Source organism: Lissotriton vulgaris, chromosome 1_1 (assembly GCF_964263255.1).
Source record: "Lissotriton vulgaris chromosome 1_1, aLisVul1.2, whole genome shotgun sequence".
Taxonomy (NCBI): Eukaryota; Metazoa; Chordata; class Amphibia; order Caudata; family Salamandridae; genus Lissotriton; species Lissotriton vulgaris.
Genome location: NC_141685.1, coordinates 329,289,614 through 329,308,064, shown reverse-complemented (window position 1 = coordinate 329,308,064; position 18,451 = coordinate 329,289,614). Strand labels below are relative to the sequence as shown.

Below are 18,451 nucleotides of genomic sequence, written 5' to 3'. Positions count from 1 at the left end.
TTGGACCTCCGGGCGGGGTACCATCAGCTCGTGCTGGACAAAGAATCCCGGAACATTACGACATTCTCCACCCACATCGGACTGCGCAGGTACACCAGGTTGAGCTTTGGGATATCTAGCGCTGCCGAGGTGTTCCAGAATGTTATCCAGGAGCTCATTACTAGCATACCGGGGGTGATCAATGTCAGTGATGACATCATGGTGCATGCAAGAACAATCCCCGAACACAACCAACGGTTGGCGCAGGTGTTCCACAGGCTCCGCAGCGCTGGACTCACTCTGCACCGAGACAAATGTGAATTTCTTCAGACCAAACTAGGGTTCTTTGGATACGTGTTTTCAGCCGATGGCGTCAACCCTGATCCCGATAAGGTCAAGGACATCAAGGATGCACCTCCGCCTACCACGGTCACGGAAGTCCGAAGTTTCCTCGGGATGGTGAATTACTGTGGTCGCTTCATAAGAGACTTAGCCAACCTGACCCTCCCTCTGCGTGAACTAACCAAAGACTCCACTCCATGGAACTGGGGACCTGAGCAGGAAAGAGCGTTTCAAAACATTAAGAGTGCGCTGTCCAGCAACACCACATTGGCATTCTTTGACCCAAGACATTCTACTCTCATTGCGGTAGATGCCGGACCAGCAGGCTTGGGGGCCGTTCTGATGCAGAGAGCCCGAGATGAGATAGACTGGGCCCCTGTTGCTTTTGCCAGCCGGTCCCTCACGGACACAGAACAAAGGTATTCCCAAATCGAAAAGGAGGCCATTGCGATACATTGGGGATGCCGGCACTTCCACTTGTATGTATACGGCAAGCCCTTCACAGTAGTAACGGACCACAAGCCGCTGCTGTCGCTGTTTTCAGGTACCTCCTCCAAGCCACCTCCTAGAATTGAAAAGTGGATATTGCAGCTGCAAGAATATAACTGTGCAATCGAGTACCAGCCAGGGGCCAAGAATCCTGCGGACTACCTGTCACGACACCCCAGAGCGGCCACCCCAGAGGAGATGGAGGAAGCAGAAGAGACGGAGGCCTACGTGCAATGGGTCGTGGCCAGATCATGCCCGCGCCCCATATCCCTGGAAGAGGTCGTGAGCGCCACGGCTCAGGATGCCTGCATACAACGGGCCAAGGATCTACTCCGAACGGCCAACTGGCAGAGAGCCAAGGAGAGCTGGAAAGTACTCACACCAGAGGCCCAGAAGATCATGGACAGTCTGTACCACGTGAGGGCTGAGCTGAATGAAGACGCGGCGGGGTGCCTTCTGCGAGGGCATCGCCTGGTGATCCCGACGGCTCTGACAGGACGAGTAGTTCAACTGGCACACGTGGGGCACCAGGGGATGGTCAAGACAAAGGCCCGGCTGCGGACAAAGGTGTGGTTCCCGCTCATGGACGACATGGTGGAGAATGTGGTGCGAACATGCACGGCCTGCCAAACCACGGGCGACAGCCCCCGTGAAGCCCCCATCATTGTGGAACCCAGGCCCAGAGGTCCCTGGGAAAGGGTCAGCATGGACTTTGGTAGCCTGCCGGATGGAAGACACACGCTGGTAATGATTGACGACCACTCGAAATATCCTGAGGTTGAAATTGTCACCGGCACCAGTGCAGATTGTGTGATCCCCAAGATAGAAAAGATCATTGCCACCCATGGAGCCATGAGGGAACTCAGAACGGACAATGGACCACCCTTCCAAGGTCAAGACTTTGCGGAATATCTCTCGTCCCTAGGAACGCGTCACAGGCGCATCACACCGAGGTGGCCTCAAGCCAATGGGGAGGCCGAGAGGTTCATGAGGACTTTGAACAAGGTCATCCGCATTGCGCATGATAAGGGACAGTCAGTGGAAATGGCCATTTTCACGTTCCTCCGAAGTTATCGACAGACCCCGCACTCCACAACTGGGGTAGCTCCCGCACACCTCCTCCTAGGGCGGGTAATAACTGACTCCATTCCCCATCACCCCCAGTGGGCACCTGAAATGATAGATGAACGTACAGTGGAGAAAAAGAGACGTTCCGCATGTGACAAGATCAGTAAGAAACGCCGGGCGGTGGCCCCCCACTTCAAAAGAGGTGACCTAGTGCTTATCAAGAATCGGGCAACTGGTGGCAAATTCAAACTCAGTTACGAAAAACGACCATGGCGAGTCAGTGGTGTGAAGGGCACCCGCATCACAGCCACTCGAGGACGAGACAGGGTGACTCGCAATGTGTCTCACTTTAAACTCTATCACCCTTCGAGCAGTGAGCCACGGCGCCAGCAAGGCGGCGGACAAACCGAAACTGCAACTACGTTGCCGTCGGGGGAATCAACATCTCAGCCCGAGGTCAGGCCACGTGACGAGCATCAGGTTTCTAGTGAAGAAGTGGGTGGTGACACGGAGGCCCTGGATGAGGCCCCAGATCCGGAGGGGGCCGACAGCGAGGCGCCAAGACACGAGGTGGAGGTTGGAACAGAACTGATGACTCATCGGGGGTCCCAGCGCCAGCTACGTGACAATCCCACCCCCTCCGGCTGGCTGAGAGATTACTTTACGTAAGACTGTTCTCACTTACATATGTGCACGTGATATTTGAGTTGAATGCGCTAGCATTTGAAAGACGCTGAAGGCATCGATCCTGATATTACTAATACAAGGATTATGGTTAGGACATGTTCAATGTTTGCAGTTTGTTTTTTTTTGTTTCCTCATTTTAGGAGGAATGTTATGTTCCTGAAGGTCCGCCCCCGATGTCCGGAGGGACGGACAAGTTGGTCATGTGACCGTCCTATAATAAAAAGAGGTCGAGCACGTGCGAGGGCGTTCAGAGAGAGACGCGCCGACCGAGCAAGCAACTTTATTCCTAGTGTCTGGCTGAGTTTATTCTAGGGCCACGTGTTAGGCCTAGTCAGGATTAGATGCCCCTTGAGTGTAGATCACAGAGACATCTCCCCAGGGCCATCCTAATTCCCTATCACCCGACACAACAGCGTTAACAATAATTAGCTTTTTAGTCTAAGCAGCAGCGCGCCGCGCGATCAGCTGCCTGCCAGCAGTATTACTGCTTAACTAGTTAAATCTACCTTGCCAGTTTTAGACTACCTTTAAATGTGGAGAGTTGATGATACTTTCATTGTTAATAAACCACTAGGACACATGCAGCCCATGGGTGCCATTTTTTGGACACTCGGCTCTTAGACTCAGGCAGGTCTCGACTTAGGGGCACAATGCACAAAAGGAGCATCCAGAGCTTCGTGGGTGGGTTTTCTGTAGTCCTATGTTCACCGTTTAAGGTGTACAAAGGTTACTCTGCGGAGGGCTAGCAGGTGCTACCGGAGGGGCTGGAGTTATGAGAGTGTGACATCCAAACTTTGCCAGTGGCGTTTCCAACCTTGAACGTGCAGATAACAAAATGTATTTGAAAAGCACACATTGAGCCAATTGTATCTTTGCGCTGAATAACAGATGTTTATCGTTAACCAACGCAATGGAACTAATTTTAATCGACTTCAGAAGGATAAAAGGCCACTGGGATTTGAACCTGTGACCACAAGAACATTGGCCCCCACATTGGATGTATTGATCCACTAAGCCACCAGACCAGGCTTCAGTTACTTAAGGAGGCGTGGACTAGGGTGTAAACAAAGAACCAACAGGGTCATGCATGTTTGCGGAGTGGGTAGAAAAGGGGTGGGAAAGGCACAACGCACGACGCACCGGTCACAAAGCCTTAACACTGATACTGCGCACATGTAAGGTCTGGGGACGCACTCAGCCAGGAGCCTGCCAATCTAATCATTCTGGAGATTATTGGGGCATAGTCGGGTATATATCTGCAAAACCACAAAAAATTAATACATCGGTTCAATCTCACCAGTGAAATGTAAACCTCGCAGACGTAATCTATACCTTGTGAATGGAGACCTTCGGGAATATCTAGTGAGGACGTTGTCCGTTCATTGCCTGTGATGTCATTGTGGGCTCTTCTGACGTCTGATCCGGCCAGCATCGAGTACAGAGACATGCACCCACCCTGGCACAACCATGAACCACCTCGTGGTGAGAGGGGCTCGGATGCATTCCCGGACGAGGCCTTGACGCTGGAAATGGAAACATTCCTCCATCCAGGCGCACACACCTCTTTTGAGGTTTCAAAAAATGAACGGAGACCCCCTACTGTTCCAGCAATATCTCCTATGACAAATTGTGCTATTGAAAACCTAGGATTCCAAGTCTAAAATGCTGTTGTCCAATTCCATCACATAGATTTGCACATATTTGCCCTTTATACAAAGCGCTTGCCTTGGTCACACCTGGGTCTGGTAGGCACTAAATGAAACTACAAATAAATGATCAGCGCGACAAAGAGTAAGGAATGGTAGCTGGCCTGGGCCCTCCTTCGGTCTGCATTAGCAACTTAGAGAGAACCTGTTTTTTTGCTTTGCATCTGCTGCTTTCAGTTTGGTATTCCTATTTGAATCAGATAATGTTTATTGAAAGCAGTGACGCCAGTGACGAGGTACACTACGCGGTGAACTGGTGAACATGATAGAAAACGCGGCCATGTCATACTGAAGTCAAATCAAAATATACTAGAGTTCTGGGTGGTAGGGCAAAGTGGTAGGTGGTGAGCCGGGCCGCCGGGGAGAGGCCCTCTCCATGTCCTTTGCAGGGGGGACCACCAAGTTTCATTATGCCACTGCCTGAGGAGCTCAAGCTGGAGCTCAAGGGCATACCCTTAATGGTGGAGCTGCGCGGGGGAGAGCAGCAACTCTGACCAGGAGGTGAGAGGTCTTGGTGAGACTGCTGACGAAGGTGAGAAAAGCTAATGTTTGTGCCAAGGAAGTTATTGTCAGTGATGGGCTACTGTTCCTCATCAAGCCTTGTGAAAAATTCTACCTTCAGATGTAGACGTTTTTATGATGCTCAGAGTACCCCAGTGGGACGAGGCTGCAGGTAGCTCAAGAGGGCTCCACAAGGAGGGATACCGTCATTGCAAAGTCCAGCTGAAGAGGATTTGCTGCTGCAGAGAGGACTGTGGTGGGAGCAGCATAGGAGTCAATCCAAATGGTGATGCGCCTTCACTAGATCTACGTGCAGGTATGCCTTGGTGCCATGCCAGTTCTCAGGGCAAATTTGTGTGGAAAAATCCCAGCTTTTAGGAATAGGTAGGTGGCGTACATCCTAACACCACACTAAGGGTGCAGGACCCTGGGGGCACCATTTGAGAGAACTAGGACTCACTCCAGTAGAGGCCAGCAATAGCAGTGATGGCAGATCCAATTGGGACTGGTCAGCTGGGCAGGTGCAGGGAAGGCCTTTGGAAACGTGTTGTGTTAATGTAGCTCAAATTGGAGGCCAGCCAACTAATACTTTGAGTCACTCAGGATGCTTAGGTTCTCTGAGGAGTGGGCCGGGCTGCCTCGGCCGTTGGCCATTCGCAGCACTGGGAACGGGCGACGGGAGCACGGAAGAGGTTAAGGAAAGCAGGTCCAGTCTTCTTTCCTCAGACAGCAGGACAACCCTTCCAGCAGCAGGGCATGAGGGCAGTCCTTCTGAATCTTCCACAAGTACATGAGTGTTCTGATGTGGAGTCCAAAAGTGCCACCTTTTATCCCCAGTGCCAACCTTTGTGTGGGGCAAAACGAGGTGCACTCCTAAACTAGTTCTGACCAGTTTTCCGGTTCATCCTTGTCTTTGCTGCTAATTGTCTAGGGTTGCAATGGCAATGGCAGGCCTTGGGTCAGGTTCCTATGTGTGTGCTGCAGGCAAATCCCTTTGAAGTGTAAGTAGGGCTGGTTACAGTTGTTCTTCAGCTATCCTGTCATAGTGGCCCATCCTGTTCACATCTAACCCCCCCTCCCACCCTTTTGTCCCCATGTCTGGAAGGAAGCAATAACACACTACAGGGAAAACAGTCACAGTCATTTGACCCTGTTTACTGGCAGAACTGCACTGTTGTTGTGGGCACAAAAAACACATTTTACTAAAAGTGCCACTTTTGGAATAAGGACTTATCCGACTTTACAATTAAAGAGGATTTAAAATTACAATAAATTTGAGTGTAAACATAATTTCTCTACCTGCTGCCAATATAAAGTTTGCACTTATTAAGATGTAATAAGGTAAACTCATGTTAGTCTAGAGAGAGATAGCCTTACAATAGTGAAAAATAGCAATACAAAATTTTCACTGCCAGGATATGTAAAACTTAAAACAACATGTTCTACTTTTTAAATACCATGAACCCTGCCCAAGGTGCATTAGGACTAACATTAGTGGTGACTTATAAGCTTTAGAAAGAGTATTTGGGCCTGGCAAAGGGTTTATTTTGCCAAGCAGAAGTGGCAGTTTAAGATAACACTACATGCTGCAGTGGCAGGCCGGAGATATGCTTTAAAGTGTCACTTTAGTGGGAGTCACAATGAGTATTGCAGCCCAGTAGAAGCATTTAATAATACACTCTCATATCATACTGGCCTTAAAGTCACTGTTTGTATCATCTTTGAATATTGTAATATCACACCGCTAACTTCCCCACTGTTAGGTTACATGGAAAATACATCACCCCACTTAGTCTAGACAATGTGCAAGCAGGTATGTTCCTTATCCTACTTCTCTGCCTCTCAGTTGTAGCCATAGAACAGATTTCAGTTCATATCACAGCCAGAGAATTTAATTGGTACCCACAAAGTGCTCCTGTCCAATTCACCCTGCAACCATATCTTAAATATTGGCCCACTCACTCATTAACCCCTTTGCTGCGGCGGCTATTCTGCCGCAGCGCTAAGAGGGAGGTGGGACCGCGCGGCGGTCCCGTGCTCTTGATGGAACCGCTCCGTCACGGCCTGCGGGTGAGCTGTGCTTGTGACGGAATGGTTCCGTGACAGCCCCTCCCGCTCTTCAGAACGTCAGCGCAGGCGCGGAATTCGCGCCGGGCAGGCGCGGCGAGCTGGCCGTGACGGAACCGTTCCGTCACCAGCACAGCTCACCCGAGGCTCGTGACGGAACGGTTCCATCACGAGCATGGGAGGGGTTAATGTGTCTGCTATCCGAGTAAGTGCAACTTGCAGAAGCCATCCAGTGCAGACAATGAAATAGTGTTTTCTTTATCCTTTCCTATATCTCCAACAATCACCACCAATAAGCATTCTAGAATGTTGCTTTCATGACATGAGCTGAGGTTTTCACATCTTTTGTGATATTATTAACAGGATAGTCTTTTCCACGACCAGGGGTGTAGCTTCATCGGGGTACTTGGGGTTCAACAATTCCCAAATAAAATGTGTTCTTGGCTTGGTAGTTGAGTTTGTGGGCTGTGAGTTGGGTCTGCGATGTCTCTGGAAGTTTTTCTTGTACTCATTTACTAAGAGATTGTTAGACTTGGCCCTTTCTGCAGGGTCCTCCCCAAACTTCTGCCAGGCCCAAACCTTCCTTATTAATACATATAAGTCACCCATAGGGTAGGCCCTAAACAGCCCGGGGGGATTGTATTTAAAACATTGTACATGTACTTTTAAGTTTTACATGTCATAGTAGTGAAAAACTCTTAAATTTGTTTTTCACTACTGCAAAGCCTACCTCTCCAATAAGATAACATTTGATTACAAATTACAGTTCATAAGTGATAACTTGCGATTGAGCATGTAGACAGCTCGAGTTTGGCGTCTAACGAATTGTAATTAAAAGTTCTCTTTATTGGCAAAGTTGAATTTCTAATCAAAATTCTGAAAATGCTACTTCTAGAAAGTTGTCATTCTCTTGTCCTAACCATTTGGTGACTACAGCCTGTTCCTCGGTCACATGACTAGGTGTAGCAGACAGTTGTTCTTTGTGTATGGCTCATAGACAGCGAGACAAAGGGAAGATAGGTGTTGGCAGGATGGGCCACTCTGACTTAACGAGGAGAGGAGCTGTCACCTATTACACTTGCACATCACAAAAGCTCTGCCTGAGTACTCTCACAAAGGGTATGACATAAACCGGACAATCTAATTCCAAGACATGGGGGAAGGGGCTGCCCGACACCTCAAGAGGGTGGAAACCTCTAGAAGCTTCCTCTACTTCAAAGTGGGAGCCAGGTATAAATATTGAACCCATATACCCAACTCTCAGATCACTTCTGGACCTGTGGACTCTGCCAGGAAGAAGGACTGCCATGCTATGAGGTATGGCCTGCTTTGCTGCCCAAGGGCTGCTCTGCTACACCAACATTCCTCCTCCTGTGGGCTGCCCTGCTGAAACCAGCCAATCTGTGTGAACCAAGGCTCCAAGATCTTCAAGGGTCAGTCAGCTGATGATCTGTTCTCAAGCCACAGGGACACATCAGGCTTCTCTGCGACACGCATCTTTGATGCAGTACCTATCTGGAATCCGCTGATTGCCACCAGCACTATCTGTCAACATCCCTAGGGTTCATTAATCAATCAAGTTTTTGTTTGGGTCCCTTCTTCCGACGAGCATTAATATTTATTGGAAATAAATGCTATTTTTGTTCTGTTGCATTTGCCAATGCTTGTTTTGCTGTGACCAATGCTTGTTAGTTTTCTAGAGACAATTGACATGCGAGCCACATATTTATAAAGGGGCACAGTGTTATTGTTTGGCAGGTGCATGGAAAACCTCCACGTTGACTCCTTTGAACACAAGCTCCTCTAACTGGTCCCTGAGGAGCTATAAATAGCCAGCGAGCAGGCCTCTGTGCTTGGCTTTCTTCCCTGGTTCCAGCTTGCAGGGTCAGGACGTTCCCGCAGGCAGTCCTGATTGGCCTGTGGCCTGCCTCTCTTCAAGTACACCATGACCCTAGCTCTGCTCATCCGGACAAGGCTGGGAACCTTCAAAGCCAAGTGGAGTGCGCTCACTTCAGACATTTGAAAAGCACTAAGCCTTGGTAACTGAAAATGGTAGCGGGCTGATTCAGGGCCACTTCAAGCCATCCTGCTAAGCGCTAAGACAGCTCTTAACTACGTGGGAACTCTTCTGAGCCCCATGAGAATCACTAGTGAACGGACATTGCAATCATTGTTATTTGGTGTAGTTATCTTAGTCTTACTCTGTGCAGCTAGGTGCTGTAAGGCCTTTTGAGTCTCCCATTATTTTCAGTTATTGAGTCTATTATCTGTAATGTATAGTGTGTAATGTATAGTGTGCAATTGGTGCACTATTAGATATTTATTTTGAGTGTAAACAATGCACAGGATGGGCCCGATTCACAGAACTAACTTAAGACAAAATCCTAAACTTACTACTTTTGGTATTCACAGAAGTTAGGATTTTGTCTTAAGACAGACTTAAGACAGACTTAAGTTAGGATTCTGTCTTAAGTCTGTCTTAAGTCTGTCTTAAGACAAAATCCTAACTTCTGTGAATACCAAAAGTAGTAAGTTTAGGGTTTTGTCTTAAGTTAGTTCTGTGAATCAGCCCCTGTGATACTATTCTTATTAATATTGGTGATGTCTGCAGACACTGGCTATAATTCACTTTGCTGAAAGTGAACATTTCTGTGGAGCACTTTTTGAGAAGTGCAGCAAACGCATGACAGCACAAGTACTGGTGCAGCAGTTGGATTCCCATGGTTAAGTCGTAGGGCACTAGCTCCATATCTCCATTAGAGATACAAGGAAGAGAATAACCTTCAAGGCGATTGACTGACAGGTGGTTGTACATGCATGTTCAGAAAACTTGACAACTGGATGTGTGTTACTGAATGTCAGTTAGTGATTATTCGCATCACTCATACATGCTTTTTACTTCCTTCTCCTTAGAATTCAACCCACGGAGACACGGATATTAGTGACCTCACTCCTGAAGATACTGGGTTCCCGGCTGGACCTGGCAGCACAGCGGAGCAGTGTTCGTCTCTTTCTCTTCCAATCCTTCTCTTCTGGGACACCTCCCGGAACTCCTATGTCACTCAGTAGCACTGAGAAGTGTTCCAGGAGGTCAGGGGGCATTTCTTCGCCCCTGCAGACATCCAGCTTTTAAGGTGAGTGGCTGCACCATGACAATACCTCACATCACCTCGATAGCTCCACAAGCTTGAGACAGTGCAATGCATCTTGAGACAACAGCCGGATCGGAACGCGCAGCTCCTCGTTCCGACACAGAACCACGCATCACCTCGATGGCCCTGCCAACCTAGCCCAGACAAACGCATCTCAACTCCCATAACTGGCCCAGCTCGAACCTGACAGAGCATTTCAACACAAGTACTCTCAAGCTCCAGCGGCTTCGACCGCACTGGCCCAGTGTGACGCACTTCGACTCAGCACCAACATCACTATTTGTCATTACATGCCCCAGCAGTTTCCTCAATGACAACAACAGACCTCACATCCCAAGCCAAGGTTGATGGCTACTGGATTCGCTATGCAAAGCATCTGGGTGCAGGACCTTGCATCACAAGCTCTGCAGTGGCGGTTTCTCAATGCTGGCCAGCACAACTCAACACAAGCACTTCACATTGCTCAGCTACCAGGATTTAAGATACTCGAGTTCAGTGAGCCTAACTGGGTCTATTTAACTGGTCTGTGCTTTATCACAGTCAGCTTGAACTGGTGACTTTGTCCTGGTCCGGCGTGACCAGATAACCACAGTTGTCACTTTGTGCTTTTTGATACTTTCTTTAAGCTTGCATATCTCAGGATCTACTGACTGGGATACTGTTTATTTCGTCTGAATTTATTAAAATTTGCTAATTTTCCAAAATTGGTGTGGGATTATTCTTGTGTTGTGTTTTCACATTATTACTGTTTGAAGTGCTGCATAAGTACTTTACACATTGTCTCTAAGTTAAGCCTGACTGCTCTGTGCCAACCTACCCGAGGGTTGAGTACGGACTAATGTGGCGTTTGCTTGTGAGTCACCCACACAATGATAGTGGTTGCTTCTTGAGAAGGGTTTCACCCCCCAATAAGTAACCAATTTTTAGGGAGGATTTTTCCCTTGCTTATTTTTTGAATCAGGAACTTAAAATATATAGCGACAAACTTGCAGTAAAGTAGCAAATCTACACACTCAGATGCATTCCTATGAATGGGTACAGATATACTACTTTTGGAATTCACAGTCATTGGCAGTAGTAGACTTGGAAATGTGGGTCGGTCTCAGGTTTCTGTACTTTCTCAACCTATTTTCTGTTATTTGAAATTGCAAAACATTAATCATCTGAAAGTTGAGTTGATCCCATTCATCTCTGCATCAACTAAATTCTTGTCATACAACATTTTACTTGTGTGAGATTTCTGGATTTTCTTATTTCCAAAATGCCTATTACACAAACAGTAACAGTTTCTCATTGGGAAAGGTCGCTTTGCAGTTGTCCTTTTTAGTCTATTGGGAAATATGTCTCTGTGCTGAGTTTCCCCTTGTACTCCACAAAATGTTGGGGTTTTCTGTTCCCCTTTGCACTCTGGGATTTACTCCAGGACTTCACTGGAGCAGAACTTTGACAGTGTTCAATGATTTTTTGGGGGTGGGGAGGGGGGGTTGGTGTGTGAAGTGGGACACAATATGCCAAATATGTCAGATCTAAGCTATGAGCTGAATACAACTGCGAGGAAAGGCCAGGTGCAACACAAAGACAGTCCTCTGCGGAAAGATTGGGGTTATCCCACCCACAAAATCTGAAAACATGTGGGTGAATAGCCTTTACTACGCAGCCAAAACTACGGAGTACCATTACAACTTGGGCAATACAACAAACGCGTTGTTACCATGCGTTCCATTACCAAGCGCTCCATTACCACGTAAGTCGTTACATCGACTTGCATTAGGGAACATGTTGGATTTTAAATCCAACACCTTCCTTACTGCTGCACAGACTGGAGTTGGAACAATAATATACACTATTCGAAAGCCCAGCGCTTCCCTAGGGCAAGTCATTGTAACGTCTTCTGTGATAATGGAACATGTGGTAACAACGCGTTCATTGCTTTGCTCGCGTTGTAATGGCATGTGTTGTGAAAGCATGTGTGATCGTGTCATACCTCCCATTTGGGGCATAATTCATTTGATAGAACGCTTTCCCACGTGTTTCTAAACTGTCATGGATGCTGTGCCCCTTGGCTATGTCAACGCTTCATCCCACCGCCTACTGCTTTCTCTAGTTGGGAAATGTGGGATTCACAACCACAAATCCCACTGTCTAAGCTTTGCACCTCGCAAATAGGTGTCCCTGTAAACTTCATAGAATCACGATCTGGGCCTTAGAACCCAGACGTTGCTTCAGGACAGCGTTCTCCATCAAATAAGCATAGGCCTAACATGGATCAGGATTCTCCTAAATACATGATTATTCATCTGCAACCTATCTCAATCACACTTCTCTCACACCCATTATTCTCTACATCCTCCTAAATAACAGCTTAAACTGCCCCTGCCTTTGGCAGAAGGGCTTATGCATCCTCATAGGTACGGTCTGCAGATTACCCACATAGTCTATGGAGTGTAGAAAGTCAACAAATATATACAGAAATATAGTTCTGAAAATATATGTAGTTACATACCTCCTCTGCCATAGATAGCTTTGGCGTAGTCTGGGTGGCTAATAAATAGCATAGGCAAGAAGTTTCCAAACCAAACAGGAAATATGGATGGATATTGATTCGCCCAACAATCAACTATGTCCAAATCTCTTCCATCTTGTCGGAACTGGAAAAGCATGAATAAAAATATAGACCCAAAAAAGAAATATAAGTCCCGTTTTAAAAAATACAGTACATAAATATTTGAGGCTGATACCTAGTCCAGTACATGATGCTCTTTATGCTGCCTATAAGCCATTAGCCAATGCACATCGGTGCCACTACTGTTTAAAATAAGACATTTAAAACAAGAATTTAAACCGATTCTTCCTTCTTTATGTTTTGTTGTCACTACATTATCGCTACCCAAATATGTTGATGTTTTTATAATTTGTCTGATGAATCACAGGTTTGATCCTCTGATATACTACTATTAATGAATCGTGAGCTAAAAAGAGGCATAGTGAATACCAATAAGTCGGGAGTTTGCAAGCTATGTGGTGTTTAATTGCAAGGGTGTATTCCACCCACACACAAAAAAATCGAACTGATGCTTAAATTTGGCGGCCATGTGCTTGTAATAAAACAAATAATTAGGAAACATCTGAAATACTAAAGTGGTAATTTTAAAACATAAAAAAAAAATCGGAATTAACAAGGGGATAATAAACAATATTCCTAAAGAACAAAAAGAGACACATCAATCAATAGCCAATAATGCAATGAATCTTTAGCCAACCCATTCAGCCACCGGTGCCCAGATTCTAGTTGCCAATAGCCGGTTCCTCCCCCCTTTGCCCGAAAACACAGAAAATTCTAGCCGATGGAGGGCTAACAGTCTTGCTCGCCACTGTGCAAACGTCGGGGCTTCAGCAGATAGCCACTGAGAGGTAATACATAGACGTGCCTGGGACATAGCAATGAATAGCAGAGCTAATTGGTAGAATGAATGGGTACCAACTAAGCTATTGCCCAAGTCAACCCCAAATATGACTAATGCAGGAGTCACTGAGCAACTTATCTTAAGTATAGAATTGATAAAATACTCAATATCATCAAAAAACCCTACAAGTACTGGGCAGGCATAAAACATATGTATTATGTCAGCTGTCGATGACTGGCAACGAGCACAAGTGATGCCCCTGCTAGCCCCCCATTTTGCGATCTTCATTGGTGTATAGTACAGGTCTAACATGGCCATATAGCTTTGTGACTTTAATGAACCTGATGCGATGACCTTACTAGCAAGTTCCAATACCAGGGCTAAGTCAATACCTGTCAGACCCAATTTGACTTCCCACTTGGCACTTTGTAGTATTAAATCATCCGGAAAAGTCGACACTATATATTGATAAAGTACCCCAATTCTACTTCTTTTCAGAATCAACTCAATGATTGGTACCTTATCAAGAGTAACTGATGAGGTCTTCAATTGTTTGTGCACAAAACTTTGTATTTGTAAATATTTAAAAAAATCGCGCGGGGGTAGTTTATACTTATTCCTAATATCACTATATACTAAAATTAGCCCATCTTCTACCAGGTCACCCAGCATATAAACACCCTTCCTTCGCCAGCCAAGCATTACATGGTCTTGAAATATACTAGGAAACACTCTACTACTTTTAAATGGCGTATAGTAATTCAAATTCGGAATAGCTAATTTCTTCCTAATCTTCCGCCAGATAGAGCACGCAGCAATCAATACTTTGAAGCGTGTCCTTTTATAGTAGCTAGGCTCCAAAATTTCCAACAGTATACCCTTAGCAGCTTCACCTAGCCCTATCTCATATATAGTAGGTTGATTGGATATAGGTACATACGCCCTATCGCCACATATCAACACTCCCATAGTTTGTAACATAGCTGCTCAATAATAGATAACTAGACTGGGAACCGCCCAGCCCCCCCGATCTCGAGGAAGATACATCCACTTAGCTGCTCGTCGTGGTCGTCTATATCCCCACAAAAACCTACTACAAACCCTCTCTGCCTTAACCAAGCTGTTTTGAGAAAATAGCAAAGGAACGGTTCTAAACAAATATAAAAATTTCGGGAGGGCTATCATTTTCAGGACACTGCAGCGGCCATATAACGATAGATGTAGGTTGTCAAGTCTCTCCAGTTTAGTGTTAACTGCTTCTATCATTGGGAGGATATTTAGTTCCGGAATCCTATCAACTGTCGAGCTTATCCACACCCCTAAATACATAGCTTCAGAAACCACTGGGGCATCGGATATAGGCATATCAGGAGTCTGAACCACCTGTGTTTTCGAAACATTGAGCTTATAGCCCGACACTGCTCCAAACTGTTTGGCTAATTCCTTCAATGCCAGAAATGCAGATTGAACGTCAGATGTTATCACAACTATGTCGTCTGCATAAGCTAACAGATTATAAGAGATATCCCCAGCCCTAATTGGAACTATAGCCTGATTAGCCAGGATTTTAGAAAGAAACGGATCTATATATAGGGCAAACAACAGGGGTGAACAAGGACACCCCTGCCGTGTGCCCCTAGTGATGGAAAAAAAGCTAGTCTGTTGCCCTGAGATGCGAAGTTGGGCCCTTGGGGAAAGATACATAGCAGAGACTGCATGTATAAATCCATCTGGAAGCCCCTTCCATCTAAGTACTGCCCATAAAAACCTCCAGGAGACCCTGTCGAACGCCTTCTCGGTGTCCAACAGGATCAACCCGAGAGGCGATTTTGTAGCATGAGCCCAGTCTAACAATGCAATAGAACGCCTAACATGGTCCGCTGTGTCTCTACCTGGAATGAATCCATGCTGATACATGGAGACCAATGGAGTGATTACTTGCGCCAGTCGACAAGCCAGGATTTTAGAATAAACTTTCGAATCACCATTGATTAATGATATCGGCCTGAACGATGCCGGGAGCAGCTCTGGTTTCCCTTTTTTCTTGAACAGAACTATAATTGTATTTTGCCATGATTCCGGCACTATACCCTTCTGCGCTGCTCTAAGGACCTCAAGAAAAAACAGTTTAATATCATCAAAATAAATTTTGTAAAATTCCAATGGAACAGCATCTGGGCCACAGGCCTTACCATTAGCTAAAGATTTAACTGCTAGCTCCAATTCTTCCATTTGGATAGGGGAACCCAAAACTTCAGCCTGTTCTTGAGAAATTTTAACTGTCTCAACACCATTAAAAAACTCCTCCATAGCCCTCTCAGCAGCCAATCCAGGGATATCCTCCCTATCTTCCGTATACAGGGAGGAGTAAAAATCCAGGAAGACTCTATTAACTTCCTCTTGGGTATCATATATTATTCCATGTTGATCCTGGATTTTTACTACCTGACTCTGTATAGTACGCTGTCGGAGTCTCTTGGCTAAGACCCTACCAGAATTCTCCCCAAACTCAAACATCTCTGTACGATATTGTAAGTACTTCAAAGCTAAATCTTTTCCAAATGACTCTAATACATGAGCTTTCAAAATTGCAACTTTTTGTTCACTCAGCTGGGTCTCATAACCATTCTTAATATTCAGAGTTAGTTGAATCTCTGCCTCTCTTAACTCCTCAACACGCCTACGCATCTGCACTTGCTCAGACTTCCATCTATATGAGGTGAAACTTTTAGTCTCCCCCCGTAGTCCGGCCTTCAATGTGTCCCATACTATTTGATCAGATGCCGACCCAATATTTATCTCCAGGAACTGTGCTATCCACTTTCTAATATGGCCCCGATATTCATTGTTTTAAAATTACCACTTTAGTATTCCTCATCTGATCATTTATAAGGATGTGCAAAGCTTTTTTTCAATAATGGGTTTTTTCTACTTACTTTATGTTTAAACCTATTCTGCAATGTGTATTGTAATGTGTTTCTTTTTTTTCGTTCAATAAAAAAAAAAAAAAAAAAAAAAAAAGGAAACATCTGAAATAATGTTAGTGGAACAGTACAGGTGTGTCATAGCACACTGGTGTTGAGCTCTGAAGAAAGCTATTTTAGTTTTAATGGAGATCATAGGAAAATATGATTCTCAAGCGAACACCGAAAAGTGCTATTTACTGGCTCTGAGCTTCTGTAACATGAAGACATAATTTAAAAACACCAGAATGCCAAAAATAGGATAAAGAGTGGCATGAAACAAACACACTAAAGTATTGGCCTATCAGCTGTTTGGCACCCTAACTGCACAGTTCTTTTTATGTATATGCACATGTGACCAGGCAAAATAAATGCCATACATCATGGAGCAAGAAAGCCAATGGCTGCAGAGGGTTGGCCCACTGTAGGCTGCGGTGGGTGGAAGCAAAATGTGAATGACAGCTGAACAGGCCAAGGGCTGATGCAACGCCTCTCTTGCATAGCTGTATGCAATTTTTCTAATTACCTGAGGCAGCATAGAGGCAGAGAATGGCAGAAACCCATTCCTATATATTTACCTACTATGGATTTATATCACTTAAAAAACAACAATGAAGACATAAGATTTATGAGATAGTGAATGGTCAGCAATCGTGCAACTGAAGTCTGAATACTGATACATTCTTGAGCAAAACAAAAATACATTATTCAAAGTCCCCGACATCGGAAATGGATCACCGAAAACTTTTGAAAATGTGAACTGGGTGGGTGTAGTTGCCTTGTGTGACTCACTGCATGCCTTTCATTCTTCAGTGCATTCATTCCATCTCACCTTTATTTCACAGGTGTGCACAAAGCGAGCATAACACCTCGGGCGTTTCACAGGCAAAAAGCATACATTACGGGACAGGTCTCTTCAGCATACCTCGTGAGCGTTTCCGTAGAGCCAGTGGACGGGGGGCCCAGGGAACCTCTCCAGCAGTTTGACCAGCTTCTTTCTCCTGAGTAAGACCCTGACCACGGTCACCAGAACAAAGGCCAGGCAGAGGGAGACAGCCAGGCGTAAGACCCCCGCCACGTCCGGCGTGACGCCGGAGGCCCTCAGCAGCCTCTCGAGGACGGAGGCCATGTCTGCAGCTCTGTGGCCGCCCGCTCGCCCTGGAGGCTCCCTCGCCTGCTCTTCAGCCAATCATTCCAAGCTTCGCTGACAACAGCCTCTAATGCTCTACACAAAGGCTACCCGCCCCTTAAACCCTGCACATATTAACCCTGCAAGTAAAGGATTTCATGCAAAGAATATTTAGCCAATAACGTGAAAAAGAACAGCTCTTTCGTGAACTATTTCAGGCATTGGACAAGGACATATAGAGCGCCATAAACACAACACACGGGTATATTTGCCCCAGACACTGAAGTAAAAATGCGATTATGGCTGGAATTGCAAAACTTTTTTGAATGGGAAACAAATATTTGTAATTGCAGCCGCCATTGTTTCCCGCCCCCTAACTGAATACTGCCACTGGGAGAAGGGTTAACATTACTAAAGGCCTTCGCCCTTTGACCCTAAAAGGAGTGCACAATCCTTACATATTAACTCCTCAAATACCTGAGATTGCGGCCCAGGGATCCCCTTAAAATGCACAACATGGGTGTCAAACGCCGGACCACGAAGGCCGCACCTGTGACTCTTTTCAGAATAAACACTGATTGTATGCAAGAAAATGTGTGAATGTTGCGAAAATGTCGTCTGGATCCGACCATCACTTTCATAGATCTACTCAACAACCCTTAACCACTCTACCGCTGCGCTCCATCTCCAGTCTGTAGCACACCTCCCAACACAGTGCCACAGTGTGACACACGGTGGCAGGGAAAAAGAGCTGAAAACCACCGTAAATGGTGGTTTTCCAGATCGTTTACCAAGGCTGTGACCTGCCCACTGCCATTAAGGGGTGTAGGACATGGGCCTCAGCAAGGTTTTTTGGTTTGGGGAAGAGCGGGCTTGGGGCGGGTGCGGTTCCCGCCACTCCTTACACGGTGAGGTTGTTCTTCAAGTGGGAAACAACAGTTACAACGCAACTGTTACAACGGAC

The 18,451-nt window shown here is 46.0% G+C and overlaps 1 protein-coding gene and 1 long non-coding RNA gene across 2 annotated transcripts in view; one reads left to right on the top strand and one right to left on the bottom strand.

Annotated features, from left to right (window-relative positions):
- LOC147747131 (uncharacterized) overlaps positions 1 to 9,962 on the top strand; it is a 121,600-nt gene extending 111,638 nt beyond the window's left edge. The window contains exon 4 of the long non-coding RNA XR_015307502.1: positions 9,753 to 9,962. This is a non-coding gene — a long non-coding RNA (uncharacterized LOC147747131). The remainder of the gene's footprint in view (positions 1 to 9,752) is intronic.
- Positions 1 to 17,519, bottom strand: part of LOC147747130 (cytochrome P450 4B1-like) — a 156,693-nt gene extending 139,174 nt beyond the window's left edge. Inside the window, exons 1-2 of the mRNA XM_086952388.1 lie at positions 17,284 to 17,519; positions 12,495 to 12,639 (exon numbers count right to left, since the gene is read on the bottom strand). Of these exons, the coding sequence (XP_086808514.1) occupies positions 12,495 to 12,639; positions 17,284 to 17,487 (349 nt within the window). The 5' untranslated portion in view covers positions 17,488 to 17,519. The remainder of the gene's footprint in view (positions 1 to 12,494; positions 12,640 to 17,283) is intronic.
- Positions 17,520 to 18,451: the final 932 nt, after the last annotated feature.